Source organism: Psittacula echo, assembly GCF_963264785.1.
Source record: "Psittacula echo genome assembly, chromosome: 11".
Taxonomy (NCBI): domain Eukaryota; kingdom Metazoa; phylum Chordata; class Aves; order Psittaciformes; family Psittacidae; genus Psittacula; species Psittacula echo.
In genome coordinates, this window is record NC_137746.1 from 9,586,149 (window position 1) to 9,607,973 (window position 21,825).

Here is a 21,825-nt window from a genome sequence, read left to right on the forward strand (position 1 = left end):
AAGCATCAAGGAAATTTCTAAAGAGCGTTAGGGATTTCTTGAAAGCAGCTGGAAATTCCTAGAAAGTGAAGGTAAACTTCTAGGAAGGTGAATGAAATGCTTAGAAAGCAATGGGAACACTTCCCAGAAAGCAATATGCAATTTCCTAAAAGCTGGGTGGAAATTCCTAGAATGCCTGTGGGGACGTTCCCAGAGATCACAAGTCTCTCGATTGCTCTCACACTTCTTGTTGCAACTTCATTGAGAGATCAATAATGGATAATAATCGGAGGGCTATACCAGGATAGAAACCCTTCTCTTCATGTCTTTAACCCAAGCCTAAGGGAGGCAGAAGACTCCCCTAAGAAGTGGATCTGGTCAGCATAGTGGTTCTCTGTTCCCATCAGAAGGGAGTCTCCTATGTCAATGTCATATCTTTCTTTATGGAAGCAGTTTTGTAGGGTGTAGGCTGACTTAACCTCAGTAACATCTCCATGCTAGATGAACCATTGTCCTTGGTATTGTTTGGTTCCACATGCAGAGCCTCATACCTATTGTGGAACAGCACCTGGAATGGTGGGGTAGTCACGGAGGAGACACACCAGCTGTGCCAGGCAGGAGCTTGTCAGCATTGTCCTCATCCCTTAAATCACTGTGTTCATTCAGGTGGAGGGGTTAGGGAATCCTCTGTGTCATGCATCCTGTTGGGCTGTCTCAGGGAAGGCAGGATGCAATTCCAGTAGTCTGTCTCTCAGTCCCTACTCCTCAACCCACTCACCTCCTCTCCCAGCTCAGGGAAATCCCCTTATGCACCATGTTAGAGTGCTCTGCTGCCAATTGTGCCATCATTGGATGTAGAAAAATGCAAGAAAGCAGTGGAAAAGTCCTGCTCCAGCTGTACACCTGTAGCGCCTAAAGACCTGGGAGAAGTATGTAGAAAGTAGTGCTAAGAAAAGCACAGGAGAAAATCAGTCATTGTAAAGAACAGGGTAAAAAGAGAAACCAGAAAGTAGATAGGATTGGATCCCATAGCCTTTCCTGAAACATAAATTGAACAAGACATCCCTGATTTTAACCTCTCCTAAATGGAAAGGACTGGTTTGATGGACTGAGGAAGAGACACTGAATGCCTGTGTTGGTGGGCCTCAACTCACACTAAGCTCAGCCCTGAGCACATGAGCTTTGTGTGGAGGGAGCAGGAGGCACTTGTTGACTTGGAAAGCCTCTGACCTTGAGACAGACTTTGAGAAATAGATGATGAAACTTGGGAATACTTCCAGCCTGGAAAAGTACTGTCTGTTAGAGACTGTCAGAGCAACAACTCTTTGCTACACAGGGCAGGGAAAAGCCAAGGGCTTTGAGGCAGGCAGCAAAGAGTGAGACGTTGCCTATGTTGCTGGGAAGAAACAGTCCTGTCTGATGTGGTGGAACAGGCATAGAGGCTGGAACACGAAAATAGATGAGCTAAGGTAAAAGCGTATTTGGGATAATATCATAGACTGGATTAATTCAGTCAGATCACTGCGTTTTTCAAAAGTTTGATTGAAGGTTATGGCAGAAGGAGTGAAGCAACCTAAAGTTTAGACCCTAGTGTGGATTCTTGTTTGGGATATTGTTCTAGTGTTTTATTGAATTTTTGGAACATTTCTGACTGCCATCAAGCACAGACTGTGTGATTTGGTAAGGACTTTGACAACCAGCACCTTGCCTCCGATAACAAGTCAATCCCAGAACCTGAAGGTGAGACCTTGGTTGATACAGCTGCAACACTGCAACAGCAGCAGGGTTGTCTGGGAAGCTGCAGAGGGGAAAATGCTGCCTGAGACAGCACAGCTCCAGAACTGGGACATTTGGAGTGGTCTGGTCATTGCTGGACTGGTGGTTGACCCTGTCTACTATAGCTGGACCCACTGCATTCCTGTGTGGGCACCATGCCCCCCTCACAGAGACTGAGCATCCCTGGCAGAGCAGTTGGCTCCTGTGGCTCCCTGTAGAGCAGATGCAGAATGCTTCTGTTGGTCTTCACTATGAGCAAGAAGTGGTGCTCTGTGCAGTATCAGCTTCCATGTTTTTGGTAAGTATCAGTTTCATTATCTTTACTTCCAGGATTTGTAGCCTGCCGATGGAAGGGCTCTGGAGCCTGACCATGTTGGATGTGCAGTAATGTAGACTTAATAACCAACTGTAGTGCAAATTCCTACTCACTTGCTCCTCTAACCTTTAGGGGAAATGAGCTCATATAGGTACCAAACATAAGCTTCATCATCACACATACTGCACCAGAACACCTTAAAATCTGCTGGTAGAAGATAAAAAGCTCTTCTCCATCCATCAATCAGGGCTGGGCTGCAATATGGGGAAGGATCCATTTTATGCTGGCATGCAGCTCAGGAGTAAATCTGTAATAACAGCTTAGGAGGGAAGAGTGCCACCTACCAAGCCATCTGCTAAGAAAACTGTATTATCTGCAGTCTCATCCATGGTTGCTAGAAATCACTGTCGCGCTCATCTGTGAAGAGTTTTGCTGCTAATATATCTCTTTGTAATCTTTTTATCCATCCACTCAGAATTAATTATTTCTCAGATTAATTTTGTTCTAATGAATCATTCTGTATCACTGGCTTTATTTCATTTCTGAGATGCTAATTAATATGTCAAAGCCATCTTTAACATTCAAAGTGCTGTCATTTTTTCTGTGACTTTCCTTTTGATTCATATATTCAATTTTTCTGAGGGCCTAAAATGTCCATCCAGTGCGGAGTGAAAGAAATAATGCAAGATATACGTATTAAAAAAATACATGCATATGGAAATAGAGCACAAATTGGGAGGCAGTGGCCCAGCCTGTGTTAGTTTTGTGTTGATTTACTAGTTTATTTGCTATTTCATGTAGCAGGTCCTCAGCAATCAGCTGTGTAGGGTTTTTATGTACATGGATTAGTATATAAAATTCAGCAGTACAATGAATGTCTACATTTATCAGTGAAATCATCAGGACTTTTCAGATATTTTGTATTTGTTGGTTTAAATTAGGTTTTAAAGGCGGAGTCTTGTTGGTTTGCTGTGGATTTTCTGGCACTGTTCTGCCATGCTGCAGGGATGAGGCAGTCACAGGAAGCATTTTTCGTTCCTTAGAGCACTCCTCTCCTCTCAGCTATAATTTATTCTCATCATCCTCTGCAGTTTGGCTCTCTACCCACTCCGGAGGGAAGTGTTGGCAGGGCAGTAATCCCTCTTCTACCCCATATCTGTGGCAGATGGGAATCTCATAAAGAGAAGGGAGGGGAAGATGTTGTGTTTCCCTGTTTGAGGGATTTCCAGGGTTATTTAAGATCCACTAATGTCTTTTGGTTTGATGGAGCAGTTCGAGATGCGAGAGGAAGGGTCACTCCAAGTGTTCATTGTGGAAAACTTTTCTGTCTCCGGTCCTATGGGAGTTAGTGGGTGGAACTGGAAAAACCCCATTAAAAAAATCACTGCATAAACTCTGTCTGTTAAAGAACACAGTTATTGGCTGCATCATGCCAAGCTTAAATTACCCATGGCTCCTACATGGCAGGAAGCTGGGGATTAGATGTGTGTTTAGATGACAGCTTCTGCTTGGCTCCCTGGTCGCGGGTTGGGTATTTCTGTCTTGTCTTCCACTTCTCTCTAAAAAGAGCCCATTTTGTTGTAAAATCTGGGGGGTTACAGCTGACACCAACCAGTTTTGCTCTGGGTTTGTGCTGCAAGTGTATAGAGGGATTACAGACAAGGGAGGAAAAAGGGTACAGGGCATGAATGCGCTTTGAGCAGGAATGGGGATGGGAGCGGAACACTGTTCCTTTCCCTTTTTGAACAGCTACGTTACAGGTTTCCACCACTCCTGAAGCTTGTATGCGCAGAGTCCTGCAGACACAAGGCTGCTTTCTGAGGGTGTGCTGCCTGATCTCCTGCAGAGCAGAAACCCTTTCTGCAGGCTTCCACTGTGGCCCTGGAATGGAGATTGGCTCTCCTGGCTGGGGCTGGGGCTGTGTTCCGATAGTCAAGCACCAATGTACCAGGGAGGGGGCATGCTGGAGGAGCAGCGATGCCTCATGAGCAGCCAGTGCATCAGCTCCAGATCCTGAGAACCAGCAGCACTGTCCGACAAATCCTTCCTATTTATATCCTACTTTCATTACTCTCTGTGTCCAGCTCTGCCTCTGCCTGAACTCGCTGCCTCAAATGAGTTGTTTACAGACTTTCATACATGATGTTTCTGTTTCTGCTTTTTCCTTTTCCCTGTCAGTGTCCAGACTTCTGCACACACTTCACCAGTGACCTGATACCCAGGGATGGTTTGTACACTGGTTGCCACTGGAAATAGTTCAGAAGTCAACATTAACGAGGGCGCTGATGTGCTTTTTGAGATCAGACCTACTGAATTCCCCAGACTGTAAAGTCCAGCTGTGGATGGACATGCCTATAATGTACAGTCAAAAAACCCACTCACATTCAATACTGAATGTATTGAATGCCTTCTGTCAGTATTTGGGGACTAGAAATCATTTATCTCACTGATCCTTTCTCCTCACTGGTGTATCTTTATCATTCAAGAATGAGCTTGAGATCCTTGGAGATGGTTTTATTTTAGCAGCAAAGTAATAGTTTTGTCTGCTGCTACTCTTTGCTCTGTACTTTTGTACTCACTACTGCGGTTTTCCCTGTGGAATGCCCAACATGATAATATCAATTTAACCAGTGTGCTTTACTGATCTTTAAGAGAGTTCGTAGCTGTTGCTCAATTTCCAGGAACTGTTAATTATTCTGAGAGGGTGAAACTGAGGCTAAAGTTATCTTGGCTTATTATTATAACCAGTTATTTAGAAACCTGACAGCTCTTTTAGACATTATTTCTGCTAACATGCCTCAGCTGATTTCATGTTTAATAAATCGCATGCATGCAGACTCAAAAAGTCATCCTGAGAGTGATGTGAATACAATTTGTATCCACATACTGTAATATTATTGTCTAAGTTAGGCTGCCTTTGTCCAGCTCTAATATGTGTGCTGTTTTATAGATTAATGCATGTTTATCTCTGAATGCAATATTTGGATTTTGTTCAACTCTGACTTTGTCTTCCAGTAGCTAATTACTGTTTGGAAGAGGATCATTTGGATCAAGGTGCTACTGAGTATTTATATTTTTAAATCTTTATAGATTCCAAATAGGACTTTTTCCAATCAGAGTCTCCTGGGAGCAGCAGGTGCCTTGCAGGCCACGAAAGCACAAAAGCCTTCCTTTTCTGGGCATTGCTTTGGTTCCAGCATCAGTTAGTAATGATTGAAAAGCATTAAATAAAGCTAAGCAGCTGTTTTATGTGGGTACTCAGGGAGAACTAAACAAACTCTGTTCGTGTTTCTGAATCTCCAGGAAACACCTGCACCCTTGTCCTGTTGCAGGCATTTTTAGGCAAGTCCCAACCTGGACAAGAGCTGACCCTTGTGCTGGCTGGAGGCAGGTTAGCCTGAGAGCAGCTAAAGGAAAATGCACCCTGTACTTTGTATACCTGGCTCCCAGAGCCATGGCAATTGGCTGCCTCGTCCCATCACTAAATTTACCTAAATCCTCACTGTGGCTTAATGGCTTTCACTTTTGCTCCTCACCTGGGTATGACTATAAAGTCATGAAAGTTTTAAAAGTGTGCAAATGAGCTGAAGTGGCAAATGAGCACAGCAGGGTGCCCTGCATGAAACACTGGTGTCTGAAACCTGTACAACTCTTGAGGGGCTTTGCTGCACTCATACGGCCTTGGTGGAGCTGGACCTCATGGGTAGCCCTGAGCTGGCCATGCAGACTTAGATGAGACAGGGCAGAGGTGCTGACTTCTGAACCAGGTACTGGAATTGCCAGACTGATAAGGACCATGAGATTCTCATAGGCTGCTGTGAGTAGGAAGCTAAAAGGCTTTTTTCTTATGTCAGGTTCAAATCAGAGTTTTAAACCCTCATTTACGTGAACAGCATTAAGATCTTCCAATGCTGAATTCAGCCTCTTCCCCACAAAAGGCTACTCCTCAGCAAAAATGAGCTGAAAAGCAGAGTTTGCTTAATGAGACAATAAGCAGATGATTGAGAACAGACTGCTCTCTTCTCTGCAACGTGTACCTTGGTGTTTCTCTCCAGTATGCCTCAAAGATTGTGCCATTTGTGTACTCTGGAGCTGTGATTTCTACTGGAATAATCGAGGATGGCTGTGGTTGAAAGGGATTTTGGGGGAGCCTCTGAAAGTTGTCACAAATAAAATATGCTCAGTGACTTCTTACCCTGGTGTTTCCCCTCAGCCTCAGGTTTTTCCCAAAAACCAGGAGCATGCTACGTTTTCATAAAATAAGTATCATGCACTAAACCTCTCCTGAGTTGTGCTTGAAGGAGAACGGAAAGAAAGAAAGGAATCTTGAAAATAGAAAAAGAAAACTCACAGGGAGTTTCATTAGATATCTCTATGAGGAAACAGTCCAGGAATCATTTCCTTGTCTATTTTTCCCCTCCTCTGGGGTTGAATGATGGTTAAAGAACAGGATGATAAGAAGGGGGGAATGAGAACTTGCTGAGAAGCAGCTAAAAAGAAGAAGAAAAAAGAGAATGAGAGGGGGAAAGGAGAATAAGAGTTAGCTAGTCAGGGTTAGCTGAGCTCTGAGTCTGCTTTAAGTGATACTATGAAAAAATACAGATGGCACAAAAGCAACTTCAGTAGTGCCAAACGCCATGAAATTAATCTTGACAGGTTAGTTGCTCTTCTAGGAGGTTTTTAACCTCCCTATGACGTCTTTTATCTTCATTTTCCCCCTTTTTTTTTTGAGCAAAATATCAAAGCAAGTGTAGCAACTTACAAATCAGCATGTTCACCTGTCCTTGCCTGTTGTGGCTGAGGTAAGAAAGAGAAAACCCTTTTGGGGAGAGAAGGGATTTGAGGATAACCTTTCTGGTTTTGATGCTTAATACCGAACCGGCAGGCTTTTTGCAAAGGACAAAACAAGGGTGGAAAAAGTGTGGCAGTTTTTTGCTTGCAAGGACGGCGGTTTATTGAACCATTTTCTCTGCAGACACAGAGCCAGCTGCCCCAAACTCCCCGTTGCCATCAGGGGGTGCCTGGAGCCAGTTCGTCCCTCCCCTGTCCCCTCGCCTGATCTGGAACAAGTCCGTCAGGACGCGGGTCCCCAGGCAGCCGCATGTGACTGTTTCCCCGTTCCCTCCCTGCCTGCCCGCTGAGATAGCGATGCCCTTCGCCGCTGTCACCAGCCCGGGCCCTGAAGCTGCTTCGCCGGTTGGCGCGGCGGGGCGCGGGGCCGCGGCCGCCCAGGAGAGGGAGCCCGGTGGCCGCGGCTGCGCCGGGAGCCGCGGGGGCGCGGGGGCTGCGCCAAGGCGGTGGAGGGGCGGCGCGGAGCAGCGCGGAGCTTTGGATGCATCCCGCCGCCAGCCCGGCCCTCCCCGCCGCGCCCGTGAGTACCGCCGCGCTCGCCGCCCCTTCCTTGCCGCAACGGGAGGCGTCCAACCCCCCCCCCCCCCCCCCTTCCCGAGGGTGCCCCGGGATAGCGCTGCTCTCCGGGGTGTCGGGGAAACCGCGTCCCGCCTCCTGAGCATCGCCCAGCCCGAAGTTAGGTGCCGGTACTTACTTTCTGCATCAACCGACTGAGCTCATCAGGCTCGCAGAGCCCGGGCATCGGCAGCGACGCGTGAGTCCCGGACCTCGGGACGGAAAAAAGTAATCCCGTTTGCCTTAAACTCTAGGAGAGCCGTTCCAGGAGCCCGGCTGCGGCTCTCGCCCCGGCTGCCTGCCCGGTCGGGACGTTTTTCACCGGGAAGGCAGAAAACCTGGGAGAGGCTGCCTAGAAGAAGCTGCGCTCGAATGAAGATGTTAGAGGAGGCGAAGGGGTGTTGCTTTTTGCCCGCTGCGCGCCTCCATGTCTGTCTTTCCCTTTCTTAATCCCTTAGGAAGGACACGCCGGGCGGACAGACCTTTCCTGGAGGGGCGATGCTGCCGAGCCCTGCCCCGGGCAGGAGGAAGCCTTTGCCGTCGGGCCCCCCAGGCACCGGGGATGCGCGGCCCGGGGCGGGCTGCGGGAGAGCGTGAGGAGCTGCCCCCGCCTGCGCCTTGCTGAGACGGAAAAAGCATGGTGAAAACTGGACCCGATCCCCGGAGCGCAGCCCCGCAGAGCAGGAGATGGGATTATTCCGGGGCAGTTGTGGAGAGCTATAACCGGGCAGTGGAGTGTTAAAGCGAATTGTTCCCGCTGGAAGAGGAGCCCGCAGCCCGCGCCGTGGCACAGGGGAGCTCACTCCGCTTCTCCTCTCGCTCTTCTTTCTCCTTCCACTGAAAGACAGAGGAAAGAACTGGAAGTCGGCCCTGGCCAGTGTTGGGAATACCGTGCCTTTTGCCTGGAATGATTTGCCCCAACGTGCTGCTTCGACGGGATGTACAAAGTGCGACTAGGACTGATCCAGACAGCAGAGTTTGCAGAGTGATGGGCAGGGGCCGAGGGATGGAGGCAACTGGACACACACCGGTGGGGTCCATCAAGCATGGTCCAACAGCACAGAGCTGCTGCTGTCCTGAAAACTAACTCCTCATGGTCCAGCTCTGCTGGCTCCTGGTTTTACTTCTCCACTGCCAATCTGCACTTTCAGGGACACCACCCCCTCACCCCCCACATGCACCTGATGCAATGCAATGCTTCTGTGTTAGTTTTGTGTATAAGATTTGCTATGCAATTCCAAAACTAAAAGAGGAGGAGAGACAGCCCTGCACCCCAGAGCAAACAGAGTCAGAGGTGAAAGGTAGGAGCCAGCATTTCTCGTTTAAATAAAACTAAATAACCTGAGCTACTGCTTACAGAAAACCTTTAAAACACACCTCCTCTATGTTTATTTTCTTTGCCTTGGAAGTGTAAAACAGTTTGAAACAAAGTGAAGAATTGCTTTCTGAGCTGCCCAGAGACAGAGAACTGATGCGTTTTGTCACGGGAGTGTACTGGGAGGAAGGATGGAGTGTTTCATCAGTGAGACATTTAGGAAGCTATAGAAAAAGCACCTCATATAATACGCTTCAGTAAATATGAAGGGCTAGTGCATTGGACACTGGAAACACTCTATCAATAGCCTATTTTCGTGGGAATATATGCAAGCATGGAAAAGTGATTTCTTTTGTGTGTGGGGGGTGTATTTGCAGAGGACAGCAGCAGAATATTTGCAGGTGAGCTGTCTGAAGTAGGCTGCTTTATGCTGGGGTGGTGCAGTGTGTTTCTGAAGGGATTGCTTGAAAAAACCTGTCTGTAGGGTGGACTGTATTTGTGCATTTTGAATTCCTGCTCACAGAGCTTTCAGTGTTGTTCAGGGTGACTCAAAGTGAGTGCAGTCCATCTGGGGGCGAAGGGACCGCAAAAAGGGACCTTTGGTCGGTCTGTTGATGAGTAATTAATGGACGTCTGATATCTCTGATCTCTGCAAGGAAAGGAGCTGATGTCATCATGAAAATCATGGTATAATTTTCCCTCAGGAGAAACTATGACTTGGAACAACACCACTATGGACGGGGAAGGGTTGCTGGTGGAAAGGGACTCTTCCTTTCGGATCCTCACAGGCTGCTTCCTCTCACTACTGATCCTCTCCACATTGCTGGGAAACACACTGGTGTGTGCAGCTGTCATTAGGTTTCGCCACCTCAGGTCCAAGGTGACCAACTTCTTTGTCATCTCCTTGGCCGTGTCAGATCTCTTAGTGGCAGTTTTGGTCATGCCTTGGAAAGCTGTGGCTGAGATTGCTGGTTTCTGGCCTTTTGGTTCATTTTGCAACATCTGGGTGGCCTTTGATATTATGTGCTCAACAGCTTCCATCTTAAATCTCTGCGTCATTAGTGTGGACAGATACTGGGCCATCTCCAGCCCATTTAGGTACGAGAGGAAAATGACCCCCAAGGCAGCCTTCATCCTGATCAGCGTGGCATGGACTTTGTCCGTGTTGATTTCCTTCATCCCCGTGCAACTGAACTGGCACAAGGCTACAACCACAAGTGTTTTGGACCTGAATTCCAGCTTAGAAGATGAAGGCATGGACAACTGTGATTCTAGCCTAAACAGGATGTATGCCATCTCCTCTTCTCTAATTAGCTTCTATATACCTGTGGCCATCATGATAGTAACTTACACAAGGATATACCGAATTGCTCAGAAGCAAATACGACGCATCTCAGCTTTGGAGAGAGCAGCAGTGCATGCCAAGAACTGCCATACCACGAGTGGCAACAGAAGCAGTATGGACTGCCATCAACCAGAGAGCAACTTCAAAATGTCCTTCAAGAGGGAAACGAAGGTTTTAAAGACTTTGTCAGTGATCATGGGGGTGTTTGTGTGTTGCTGGTTGCCATTTTTTGTATTGAACTGCATGATTCCCTTCTGTGAGCCTACTGAACCGTCCAAGGGAGCAGAAGCCTTCTGCATTAATTCCACCACCTTTGATGTTTTTGTTTGGTTTGGATGGGCTAATTCTTCCCTCAACCCCATCATTTATGCCTTCAATGCTGATTTCCGCAAGGCATTTTCGACCCTGCTGGGATGCTACAGGCTCTGCCCTCTGTCTGGCAATGCTATAGAGACTGTTAGTATTAACAATAATGGAGCAGTTGTTTTTTCGAGCCAACACGAGCCCAAAGGGTCCAGCCCCAAAGAGTCTAATCTGGTTTATCTGATTCCACATGCAATTATCTGTCCAGAAGAAGAACCTCTCAAAAAGGAAGAAGAGGGTGAACTATCTAAGACCTTGGAGAAAATGTCTCCAGCACTGTCGGGTATCTTGGATTATGAAGCTGATGTTTCTTTGGAAAAGATAAATCCCATTACACAAAATGGGCAGCATAAAACCTGAACAGTAAGGTTTATTCAGCAAGACCCAATAGTATATATTGTAATAATCTTAAAAAATCCCCCCCAAAAGCCAAGATTTTTTGTCAAGAAACTAAGCTCTAGGGAGAACTACGCATTTACACCAAGCCCAGAATTAATTTTCCTATCATTCAAAGCAAATTTAACATTTTTAACAACAAACAGGAAAAATAACTGAAAATTGGTAAAAAACCCATACATAATTAAACTGTACTGTTTGTACTAAAGAAAATATACAAATTTAGATACAGTGCAGTGACAGAGAAAATATTTCTTCTTCTCTACACAGAGAAACCAATTTTAGCTTAAAATGAGGCAAAAGATAACTGTTAAGTATTTAAAGATTAATGTTTACTAGAAGTTAAAAGATTGCTGTGTCTTGTGATAGTGGGTGTGAACAGGTCATAATTAAAGACTGAGGGATTGTAAAAGTAGGTAAATGCCTTCTTAAAATTATTTCTAAGATATAATTGAGCCTTATAACAAGAATGGTTATTTTTAAAGCTTTGGGAGGTCATATGTTGATACTGGTTTTATTTATTTATTGTTTTAAATTGATATTTTTCATATGTTATAACAGATCTAACTTTATTTATGTTATTTAAAATGTCTAAATAACGGGATATTTTTGGAGTGTCATAACTGCATTTTGACCAGTCAACCAGGCAGCACTTTATTACAAGCTTTGATAGTCTGGAGGGCCAATGAGTGTTAATGAAGGAATGTTAAGAAGCTCACTGAGAAATGAAGGAATCAACAAAACTGATGCTGTGTTGAGTTCATTTGCTTGTGGGCTTTTCTTTTTTATTTTAAGTGGGATTTCTTTCAAAAGACAGGACCGGCGTTGGCTGAGTTGTGAATTCTCTTCCCTTATAGAAATAAAAAGAAAAAAAAATTGCTGCTATTTATTTTTCAGAAGTTTCATGTTACAAAGACTTTGCTAGAATGTCAAGTTTGTGGAGCTGTAAATACCTTAAATATGACTACAACCTTAAGAAGAATTCAATTTGAGAAGAAAAGCTTCTTAGGTAACAATTCTTAGTATATAATGTTTTGTATTTATGTAAGATAAACAGCTTTCTCAGACTTTTCTTATTTCAAGTCTTGGATATCTTTTCTGAACAAACACAATTGGTTATAATGGTAGTAAAGATGCCTAAACCTCATTGTCATCTGTATTTCTGCAGTACCACTGGGATCGTGCTGTCTGTCTGCTACTGTATCAGAATTAAAAAGTGAGGTACCTAGTGCTTTACTTTGGATACTAGGAGGACATTACATTTTAGTAATTGCCATGTCAATAGTCCATTCAATAAGGATTAGTGCCTCATTACCATTTTGGATTAAGACATTTCTAAATATGGATGGAACTGCAGCCCCCACCTCAAACACATCCTGTGAGCTCCAAAAAAGTTGCCAGTGTTTAATTCAGGAAACCTGCTACTTTTCCATTGTCCTTTCCTGCTGCTTTCCCTTTGCAATGCCAAAAGCAATCAGTGAACATTAGCAACAGGAACATTGGGTATTAATATTCAGCAGCATTCAAAGAAAGCTATTTGTTTTCTGAATGGGAGAAAATACCCTTTGGAGCAACTTTTTCATAACATATATAAAAAAAAAAAAGTGTTGTCAGGAAAAGAGAACTGAGAGAAAAAAACCTAGAAAGTCTAATGAACTATATACATCCTGCATCAGGTCTGTGTCTTTATGTATTGTGAATGTTTTCATAATTTTATTGCCTGTATGCTGCTTTCATACATATAATAAAATTATTTTGTGAACAGAAGGTCAAATAAACCTCTCTACATTGCATTTATTAAATAAATGCTAGGTTTTGGTAGTTGTATTGATCGTGTTAAAGGCAGTGATGGTTCCTCTTTTTACATTTGCCCTTATTTGGGATCGCACCCATGAGGCAGATGGGAATTTTTATCAGAAGCAAGAGAAAGCCCTCTCTACTGAGAGACCTCTGAGCTCTTGCTCTAAACTAGGATTTGAAAGCAGTTTGGAAACAACCACAGTGCTTTGATGTGACTAGATAAAACTAGTTCAAGCTCGACCTACTGGTGACTCTTAGTTCAGTGATTTTTTTTGCCTTGCTGTAACAGAATAGTTAACTTGGTTTATAACAAGTTTTTATTGTTGCTTTCCCCCCCTCCCCAAATCTGTACAGTGCTTTTCAAAGCCTGATACAGCTCCACGGCTGGTGTCTGGTTTTTGTAACGAATCATTTCAGAAGTGAGGAGATAGTGGGTGCGGCTGGGGGACAGCAGTGTCCCTCTCTTTATGGCAGCTCTCTTGTTTTTTTTGCCTCTGTCAGCAGATTCATTTTGAAATGAAGAAGCAAATGTGGTCACTTCCGCCCCAAGCATTTTCAGCGTGACACATTCAGCAGCTGGGATCTGAAGTGGTGCAAGAGCTGTGGTGATGTCCAGCTCCCCTCCTTCAACTTCCCTTGGCCAGTGAATTCAGCAGGTCTGACGGCAGGCAGGGAGTCGTGTCTGCCTCCAGACTTTTTTAACTCCTTGGGTAAAATTTCCTTGCATGGTGCTGATGCCTGATTATATTATTTTTGTACCTTTGAGGAACTATTTTACTTCTTAAAAAGTACATAGGCCAAAGCAGTTCTGTGGCTGCTTAGTCTAATAGATAACGCCTTCAAGAGCTTTTATTCTCAAACCTCCCAGCAGCCTGATATAATAGCAAAAATACAAAATATGATTTAAGGAGATCATGTAAAGCAAGATGCTGTTTTTGTACTCGTTTATTTGGGGACGATGTGTATTCAGAAACAAACAGTTGCTCTAAGTGTGACCATCTTAGGAGCCATCCCAGGACCTCCCTGCTTGCAGATGAACCTGAGCTTCAGAGAGGCTCTGCAGAGGTCAGAGTGCTACCAGCTATTGCTGCTGGGTACTTCTTTTGGTGTGATAAGCATCCTGCTAAAGGCAGGGCAGGGGAGACATTTTGATTAATTGATTTTATTGCTTTACCTCTCATTCTATTTAAACTGACTTTTGCTTCTGACTCCTTTCCCTTACATATACTTTAGAATACCATGAATTCGCCTTGATCCTCATTTACTGACATACCCCCTTTCCTTTTAATTTTCCAGCCTCCTCGACATGGATTTCTCTACCTCTCCTCTTTACCTTTCCTCCCACTGCTGCCAGAGCTGTTCTGTCACCCTGGTGGCTTTATTGACCCAACAATAATGAAAAAAACTCCAAATTAATATCATACCCCCTGCACAGCCAAGAGTCCCCTCCCCACAGTCTGCACCCAGAAATGCCTCTCCTACCTGTTGCAGAGCCTGGAGACCAGTGTCAGAGCAGACTAGAAGGGACAACAGCATGTACCTGCTAACTGCTACTCTATTTATGTGCTGAATTAATCGCTCAGAAGCTGTATTACCTGTTCTGCTCCTGCTCCCCAGCTGCTCAAAACCAGTGTTCTGCTGAAAGTACTGGTCACAAAAATGTCAGGGTGCACCCCAGGGGCTGGATACAGGCCAGACCCACGCCGGGCTCTGGCAGAGCTGATAGCAGGGAGCTAACTGATGAGGTTTGGCTGTAGTAACCCTGTGAGGAGTGCTTACTGTTCTGTGCTAGCAGGCAGCAGCAGCCTGTCTGCTTTTCCAAAGGCGGAGAGCAGCAGAAGTTCATTCGCTGTAATGTCTTCTTTGAGATAACAGTCCCTCTAGTGAAACGCTTCCCAGGGAATGTGTTTCTCGCTGTGTGTTGCAATTCATGGAGGGGCAGAGCCAGAGCCACTGAGAAGCAGCGAGATGCTCTGTACATCAGGATGTCACTGCTCCCATTAGGACGACCTCCTTGTCGTCCTATGATCATGAGCGTCAAGCACTTTTCTTCCCACCTTACCCCTCCAAGCAGCATTTCCCACTGCAGGGCAAGCCTTGCTGTGTGCCTTTCCAGTGCGCCTGCAAACAACCCATATAACCTTTATTCCTGCATTGCTTCCTCATGATTAAAGGTATTTTTCTGTTTCTGGATGGAAGAAGTTAATAATCACCTACTTACTTAATGTGCGTCCCAGGTGCTCCAGGAATGCTGTGAACAAGCCTGGAGACACTGAGCTGAGGAGGATAATGTTGGCAAGGAGGTCCTTCCTTTCTGAGAAGCTGTTTCTGTCCTCTGAAGTGAGGATTTCCCTTCCTTGAGCTGCATGTCTCATTTATTGTGAAGGACTGCCTTATTTTGAGTGTATAGTGGTTTTTCTCCCTCCTCACTCAACTGAAGGAACTGGAAAATTCAGCATCATCTTGTAACATTGCTTATTTTGATAGCAGCAAATAGATGTTCAGTTGTACCCGTAACTCAAGTGCGCTAAACAGACTGTAATTGTTTCAACAGTTAAGTTAATCAAAATGCCCATTTTATTTTCATATTAAGGAAAATAAAAGAATGATATTTAATGCTGCAGAGTAATTTCTCAGTCTTGAAGTTATCTCTCAAGCACATGTGAGCTACGGTCTGCAATGATGCACAGCCTGAGCATGGGTTGTCGTTTGTGTGTGTAGTGTGTGGAAAAGTGGTACAAGAAAAATACACAAATTAATGGTCCTCATGGGGCACAATCCTTCTCACCTACTAAGACATGATTAAATGTTAAGATTTCTATGTTTGTAATTCAAGCCAGAACCCCGTGATGAATGTACTATCTTTTACTTGGGGTGTCAGGGAGGGCCTGGTTATTGTTTGTTACTGCAAGTGCAGGGTGTAATGCCATTTCATACTTGAATTCCAGCTGGTTCCAGTCTATCACATCTGTCTCGTGGGAAGCTGAGATGGGAGGAACGTATACAAGAAGGTTTTAGTACTGCTTTCATGTCACTACCATTTGTCAGTCTTGAAGGACCTGTCGCTCCTGTCATCACAACAGTCCTGGGCGTGTGGGTTTGGGGGACACTGCTGTTAGGTTTGCTACAGGAGCATCGTTGTAATGCTCCTTCATTTGTCTTCATTACAACCATCATGTTGTGCCCCATGCTGGCATCCCAAATGGCTTCTGCTTCATTTGTTCAGCCTCTCCTGCCAAAAACCAAAGAATCACCTGTTACAATCCCTCAGTGAGCAGTTTCTTGGGGCAGGGTCAGCTAACCCTGAATGTTCCATCTCGAGTAGATGGAGACATTCCCACCCGCACAGCCAGCACATGGTGACTGTTGGTGTGAGCGCTACCAAAGCAGCTGCTTTGTGATCCCATGGTGCCTCCCATCACAGGAGCTCAAGGGGCATCACTGGCAGGAAATCACTGCTGTGACCACTGCTGCTGCCGTTAACTGGACTTCCTGAGCAAGCAATCACTTCTTTGCTGAGCAGAGACTGCCTGGGTCCGGCTGGGGTGGTTTTGCTTTATTAAAACGTGGAGATTTCAAGAGACAAGTGTTGCTAATCCAATCCCACAGACTCACTGCAGCTGGGAGCCCTTGGGGTGCTCAACAAGTGCAGCCTGAGCACGGTGCCTTCTGAATGGGTGATGTAGGAGACACCCACAGCCCTGACTCCCCAGGGGCTGCCCAGATTGCTTCTCTATGTTATCTCCCTGTCTGCAACTCGGGATCTACAGCAGGAGCCGCTGCTAGAATTTCAGTGGAAGCCTTGATTTTATTCATTTTGCAGCCAAAATTAGGCCACCAATGCTGCCAAGAGGCATGCTTTTTTGCTTTGATACACGCAGAATGCATTTTTAATGCTGTAAGTGCTGTTCTCTACCGTTGGGCTCCCATGTGGTGCATAACTGCAGCCAGAGCTTTGCAGTAAAACAACATTTGCTTCCAAGGAGGAAAGAGAAAAATACAACAAATAATATTTTTTCATTAAAACTGAAAAATATTACTTTTAACTGGCCTGGCTTTGATCTCACCTACCAAGTAGTAATTCTGTCTTGTGAGGCTAGAACTGGATCAAGAACAATTTTCTTATCAAAACCAGTGCTTAGTACGGTAGGAAATCTGTGCCTTGGCAGGGGCAGCAACCTTCAGCTAAAGTTGAGAAACATTTAGAATATCTATATTTTATTACTTTGTCCTGGTCATACTCTGAACTGCTGCCCAATTGCAGTAAAGTTTTGTGCAGAATTCATGAATCTGAATTCTCAGCTGGGCAGAACAGAAAAAACCTGAACTGAAACCCACCCCCCACAAATCCTAAACATCCTCCCCTCCACTGTGAGGTGGAAACAAACATATTTGATTCTTGGACATCTGTGATTCCTTTCAGTTATCCCTATGAAAATAAGATAATAATTGCAAAGATAATTAGGGAAGAGGATTGAGGATTATTTTTCCTGAATGAATATCCACTGTGCTCTAGATGGGAGAGAAATTCTTGCCTTGGATTACCCGACAAAGTAAACCTTTCTGGGTCATGGACAGTTGCCAGCTCTTATGCAGAGTCACTGGGAAGCATGTGGAGCATTGCACTTCTCTTCATGTGAACTGGGAGCTGAGATCAAAGATATTGGGGTACTTGCATGAGAAAGTAGAGCAAAAGCTTGGTGTTGATTTTAAGTCCTAGCTACCAGCTCCTGACGCAGGCTGCTGCTTCTCACTTTGGGTCGCAGTTTCTCATCAAGTGAGCCTGGTGAGAAAGGTTTCCTGTCCCAGAGGTTTGCTGATTGACAAACCTACCTGGTTAACACTTAGAAAGACGAGTCATTGCAAGGAATTAATTTAATGAGTCATCTGAAATATAGTCACATAACTTTATGATGTTTACTGGAAAACAATGAGTTAAGTACAGTCCAAGCAATAAAGTGTTCACTTCTTTGTGCCTGATGTTCTTCTCATCCAGGTTCAGCAGGAGAGAGCTGGATCTGGCCGTGCCATTGTGGCAGTACAACATGCTAAACTGTTCCCTTGCTCCTGTCTCATGTCAAATGTTGGGAGCAGCTCTGCTGTGTGGGATCTGTGTGGGGTGCATCTGTGTGGGGTGCATCTGGTTAACTTGACAATTCGTGTCATTTGGAATAAGATTAGAAACAAGCTCAGGCAATTCCTGCTCTGCCTGGGAGCAGGGTACATGCTTATAAGAAACTGGGCATCTGGCGTCTTTCTGGATTGATGTGAAAGGTGTTTTGGGGAGAGGAATGCAGAGGCATGAATCTTCCTGAGCTTTGAGGAATTTCTGTTTCAAACCATCACAATCTGAATTTATCGCTTTCTTCCATGTGGGGGCATGGTTACATATCTGCATTCATTTGAGACAGAAGGCCCTGTCTTAGAGCAGTTGTACACTTTAAATTCTCCCATCAAGTAAAATGCAATTGGTTTCTTCCCCTGTTTCCTGTTTAGCAGAAGACACGTTCCCTCCTGTGGGGATGCATTAGCAGGGCGGAGACTGCACACACAGTGAAGAAATGCTGGAGTCACTCAGGGACAAATGTTGATCTATTACAGCTGAATAAATCCACAGTAATGTAATTTATTCCCCGGGATTTGCATTAGATTTATCCTGGCATATATGATCGCAAAGTTCTGCATGCACGGTTCCCCTGCTGATTATCCCAACGCGATTCAGATGAAATTCCAGACCACCTTAAGACCCTCTGATGTTTCCCTCAGAAGACCTTTTTTTTTCAGTTGCTTATCTCTTTGGTGAGCCTCAGCCGTTTGGATGGAGATTCTTCTGTGTTGGATGTGAGCCTCAGGCAAATCTACAAACTTTCAGAGTGTCAGTCACAACAGTGAAGTCAATGCAGCGTAAGAGAACAGGAGAAAAGGGAAGTTGTATTTCCCACAAGAAAATTTATGGCTGTTGGGAGGAGAAGCTGAAGATTGTTGTTCCTTGGAGCAAGGGCAGACAGTTCTGCAGGTGGCTGGAGCTGCCTGTGCCTTCTGTTGGATTTTGCTATTCCATAGGGGAAAATTATGCCTGAACTTTAACAATTTAAGTGTTTCTGGAACCACCTCATTTTGTGTGGGTTCGGGAGCATGTTAAGCTCCTCTGATGAAGGCATCCCCACCAAGCATGCTTGTTCTACCTGGAACTGATCTCACCTCCACTGAGCTTTTGAGGTCTGTGGAGGCAGAGGAGGGCTTTCCCTGCCTTGACTATGGTGGTACCATAGGTGAGAGGAGAAGCAGGGTACATCCTGTGCCTTCAAAAACCCATTTTGATGCTCCCAGTCAGGTCTGCACCTACCTGAGACATTTCAGTTTAAACATGAGAGATAGATAAAGCTGTTCTTGCAGCAGCATCACCATTGCATGAATAGCTTAACAGACTTTAGGCAATTTTCAGTTGTTACTAGAAAAAGGTGGAAGAATAAGGCTGAAAAAGTTGTTTCTGCTTTCCTGCCCAGAGAAGGCTGTCCAGCTAGACAATGGATTGCTTAGTGAATGGCACAGAAAAGCCACAGGTAAGTGTGGAACAGCAGTGAGGATGGGAGCTGGGTACTCCGGACCCTCCACTCCCAGCCCCACTATGTTGGTTGTGAAGCTGGGGTTTTCCCTCCAATGTGAAGGATTTATTATTAAACAGCAACAAAGAGGGAGAGGTTTAATTTGCCACTTTTTGGTGTTAATAAAAGGATATGCCAGCGTGTCGGAAAGGGAAGATAGTGCTAATCGCTTGCTTCCATGTGTGTGTTTAGTTGGCAGTTGTGTGCCCAGGGTGATTCCAGCATTGCCATCCAGGAAATGAAACCAGCAGAAGTCTTTCCTGTTAAAGCTGACACAGCTTGGGAGGACTTAAACAAAACTAAAAAGGAAAATGAACAGCTGGAGCTTCTATTCACATTAAGGCAAAAGATGGGGGAGATTCATGGGGCCTGGGTGAATCTGAGGAAAAGGAGTAGTGTCCCACTCCTAACATCCTGCAAAACACATGCTGGCAGCAAAGGCCAACACTGGTGAGTGTCTGCTCCCACACATGATAACCAAATCTAACTCCAGAAGGTTTCCCTGGGAAAAAGCTCGTGAAGAAACATTCCCCACAAGGCTGTCAGCCTGCATTGCTGGAATTCGCACCCATTTTGTTTCATACTAGCAACATATCCAACTTGTTCCCAACCCACCACATGGAGGGTTTCTGTGGTCTGGCTTCAGGCATCACATATGCCTGCTTTGAAGCAGGAACTGCCTGCAGCAGCTTTGCAGGATTGCATTGTCTTGCAAAATGTCAAAGTGTTGCGCATTTAAAATAATCTGTGATGTTAAAACAAAAAATAATCTCTTCTGTATGTTATTCATCTTTCAGAACAAGAGTTTTGATGATAAAGACTGTATGAAGTAGTCTGAAATAGAATCATAGAATCACAAAATCATAGAATCATAGAATCATAGAATAGTTAGGGTTGTAAAGGACCTTAAGATCATCCAGTTCCACCCCCTCTGCTGTGGGCAGGGACACCTCACACTAAACCGTGTCAAGCATGCATTCCAAGCATATCAAGCTGCATTTCAGCTCTGTGTTCCAATTGGATGTGGCGTTTTGGAAGTGTTATAGTAAATGTGGAGCAGGAGAAGAATTGTTTAAATTAATTTTTATGCCTATAGGCATCATAGTTACTTTTTTTCTTAGCTGGCTGAAAACGAGTGTCACTGGAGTGACCTTTTTTTCCTAATGTTGCCATCAACTTCTGAAACCCAAGCTTGATGAAAGGAACTAAATTGCTGATATTTATCTGAGCCTAAAGAAGCACAATCACTTAGAATTCTTGGCTTACAGAAATGGAGAGGCAGCAAAAACATGAAGCTCCATAATCTGGTTTTATTGACATGCGCAGGCAACGAGCGTGACATCTTGAAGGATACTTACAGAATCAAAGGAAGAGTTTTATTCCTAGAACTGAAAGACAAATGCAGAGTTCCTTTACATGATTCATTTCCATTTCAAGTATCTAGGTCTTTTGATGGAGCTGGTAGCAAGGGAAAAGGACAGAAATTGATTAAATTGAGGATACGAGTTTGTCTAAAAGAATCCAGAAATGGATCAAGCTGCACTTTTTATTTTCTGGAGTGTGTCAGAAGGAACAGACACCTCTGTGACAAAAATGCTTTTGTCTCTAGCTCCTAAAATGATTTCTTTTATTTTACTGATGTCTTTACTTTGTTCCTGACCAATTTCCCCAGTGTTTGAAGCTTTCTAGAAGGAGGAGAGAAAGCCTGGAACATCTACTCCACTCTTACATGTGTGTGTCACTGTGACATCATGTAATGGTTCGACAACCACATGATTTCTTCTTCAGACACTCAAAAGGCATCCCTTCCTGCTGGGCTCCAAGCCTGCTCTCCTGGCCCACCACTAACAACTGCAGCAATCAACTCATCATGTGCCTGGGATAATGGCTGGTGTTGGTTCGCTTGTTTCCCCCTAAAACTCATGGAAAACTTGGACAGAGAGAAAGAAACCATCTAGGATCATGGAAAATATGAAGTCTCATAGGGAGAGAAGGAAAAGGAGGAAAAGGAAAAAATCAGCCTTCATTCCTCCAGGTCTCATCCTCTCACTAATTTTCATCACCTACATATTTCTTCCTGCTATGAGCCGCCCACTTGCCCAACTCCACCCCCACTGTGGACAGTTTGAGAGGTAAAGCGAAAGCCACTCACACAAGCAAGGCAAAACAAGGAATTCATTTATCAGTTCCCACTGTAGGTAGGTGTTCAGCCACTTTAAGGAGAGCAGAGCTCCATCACACATAGTGGTGACTTGGGAAGACAAACACCATCACTTCAAACATCCGCCCCTTCTTTTTCCCCCACCTCTGTATGCTGAACATGATGTCCTACGGTATGGAATATCCCTTGGGTCAGTTGGGGTCAGCTGTCCTGGCTGTATCCCCTCCCAATTCCTTGTGCACCTCCAACCTCCTCACTGAAAAGGCCTTGACTCTGTGTCAGCACTGCTCAGCAATAACTAAAACATTCCTGAATTATCAGCACTGTTTCCAGCACAAATCCAAACCATAGCCCCACACTAGC

The 21,825-nt window shown here is 44.8% G+C and overlaps 1 protein-coding gene across 4 annotated transcripts; it reads left to right on the top strand.

The window, feature by feature from the left end:
* Positions 1–1,920: 1,920 nt before the first annotated feature.
* Positions 1,921–13,285, top strand: DRD1 (dopamine receptor D1). 4 transcript variants are annotated; one of them, XM_080626846.1, is made up of 3 exons: positions 1,921–2,053; positions 7,936–8,778; positions 9,497–12,632. In XM_080626846.1, the coding sequence occupies exons 2-3, from the start codon at positions 8,571–8,573 to the stop codon at positions 10,858–10,860; spliced, it is 1,572 nt and encodes a 523-aa protein (XP_080482972.1). In that variant the 5' UTR covers positions 1,921–2,053; positions 7,936–8,570; the 3' UTR covers positions 10,861–12,632. The 4 variants fall into 4 exon arrangements, 3 of the variants coding, with proteins under 3 accessions (XP_080482972.1, XP_080482973.1, XP_080482974.1); XM_080626847.1 differs by lacking the exon at positions 1,921–2,053 and adding an exon at positions 7,594–7,705; XR_013957778.1 differs by lacking the exon at positions 1,921–2,053 and adding an exon at positions 13,198–13,285 and having other exon boundaries at positions 7,748–8,778; positions 9,497–11,905.
* Positions 13,286–21,825: the final 8,540 nt, after the last annotated feature.

Bases quoted from the DNA above. Each gene is read 5' to 3' on its own strand.
- DRD1 (XM_080626846.1), top strand. From the start codon at position 8,571: ATGGTCCAGCTCTGCTGGCTCCTGGTTTTACTTCTCCACTGCCAATCT. The intron at 8,779-9,496 runs GTAGGAGCCAGC...ATTTTCCCTCAG, and splicing joins AACAGAGTCAGAGGTGAAAG to GAGAAACTATGACTTGGAAC.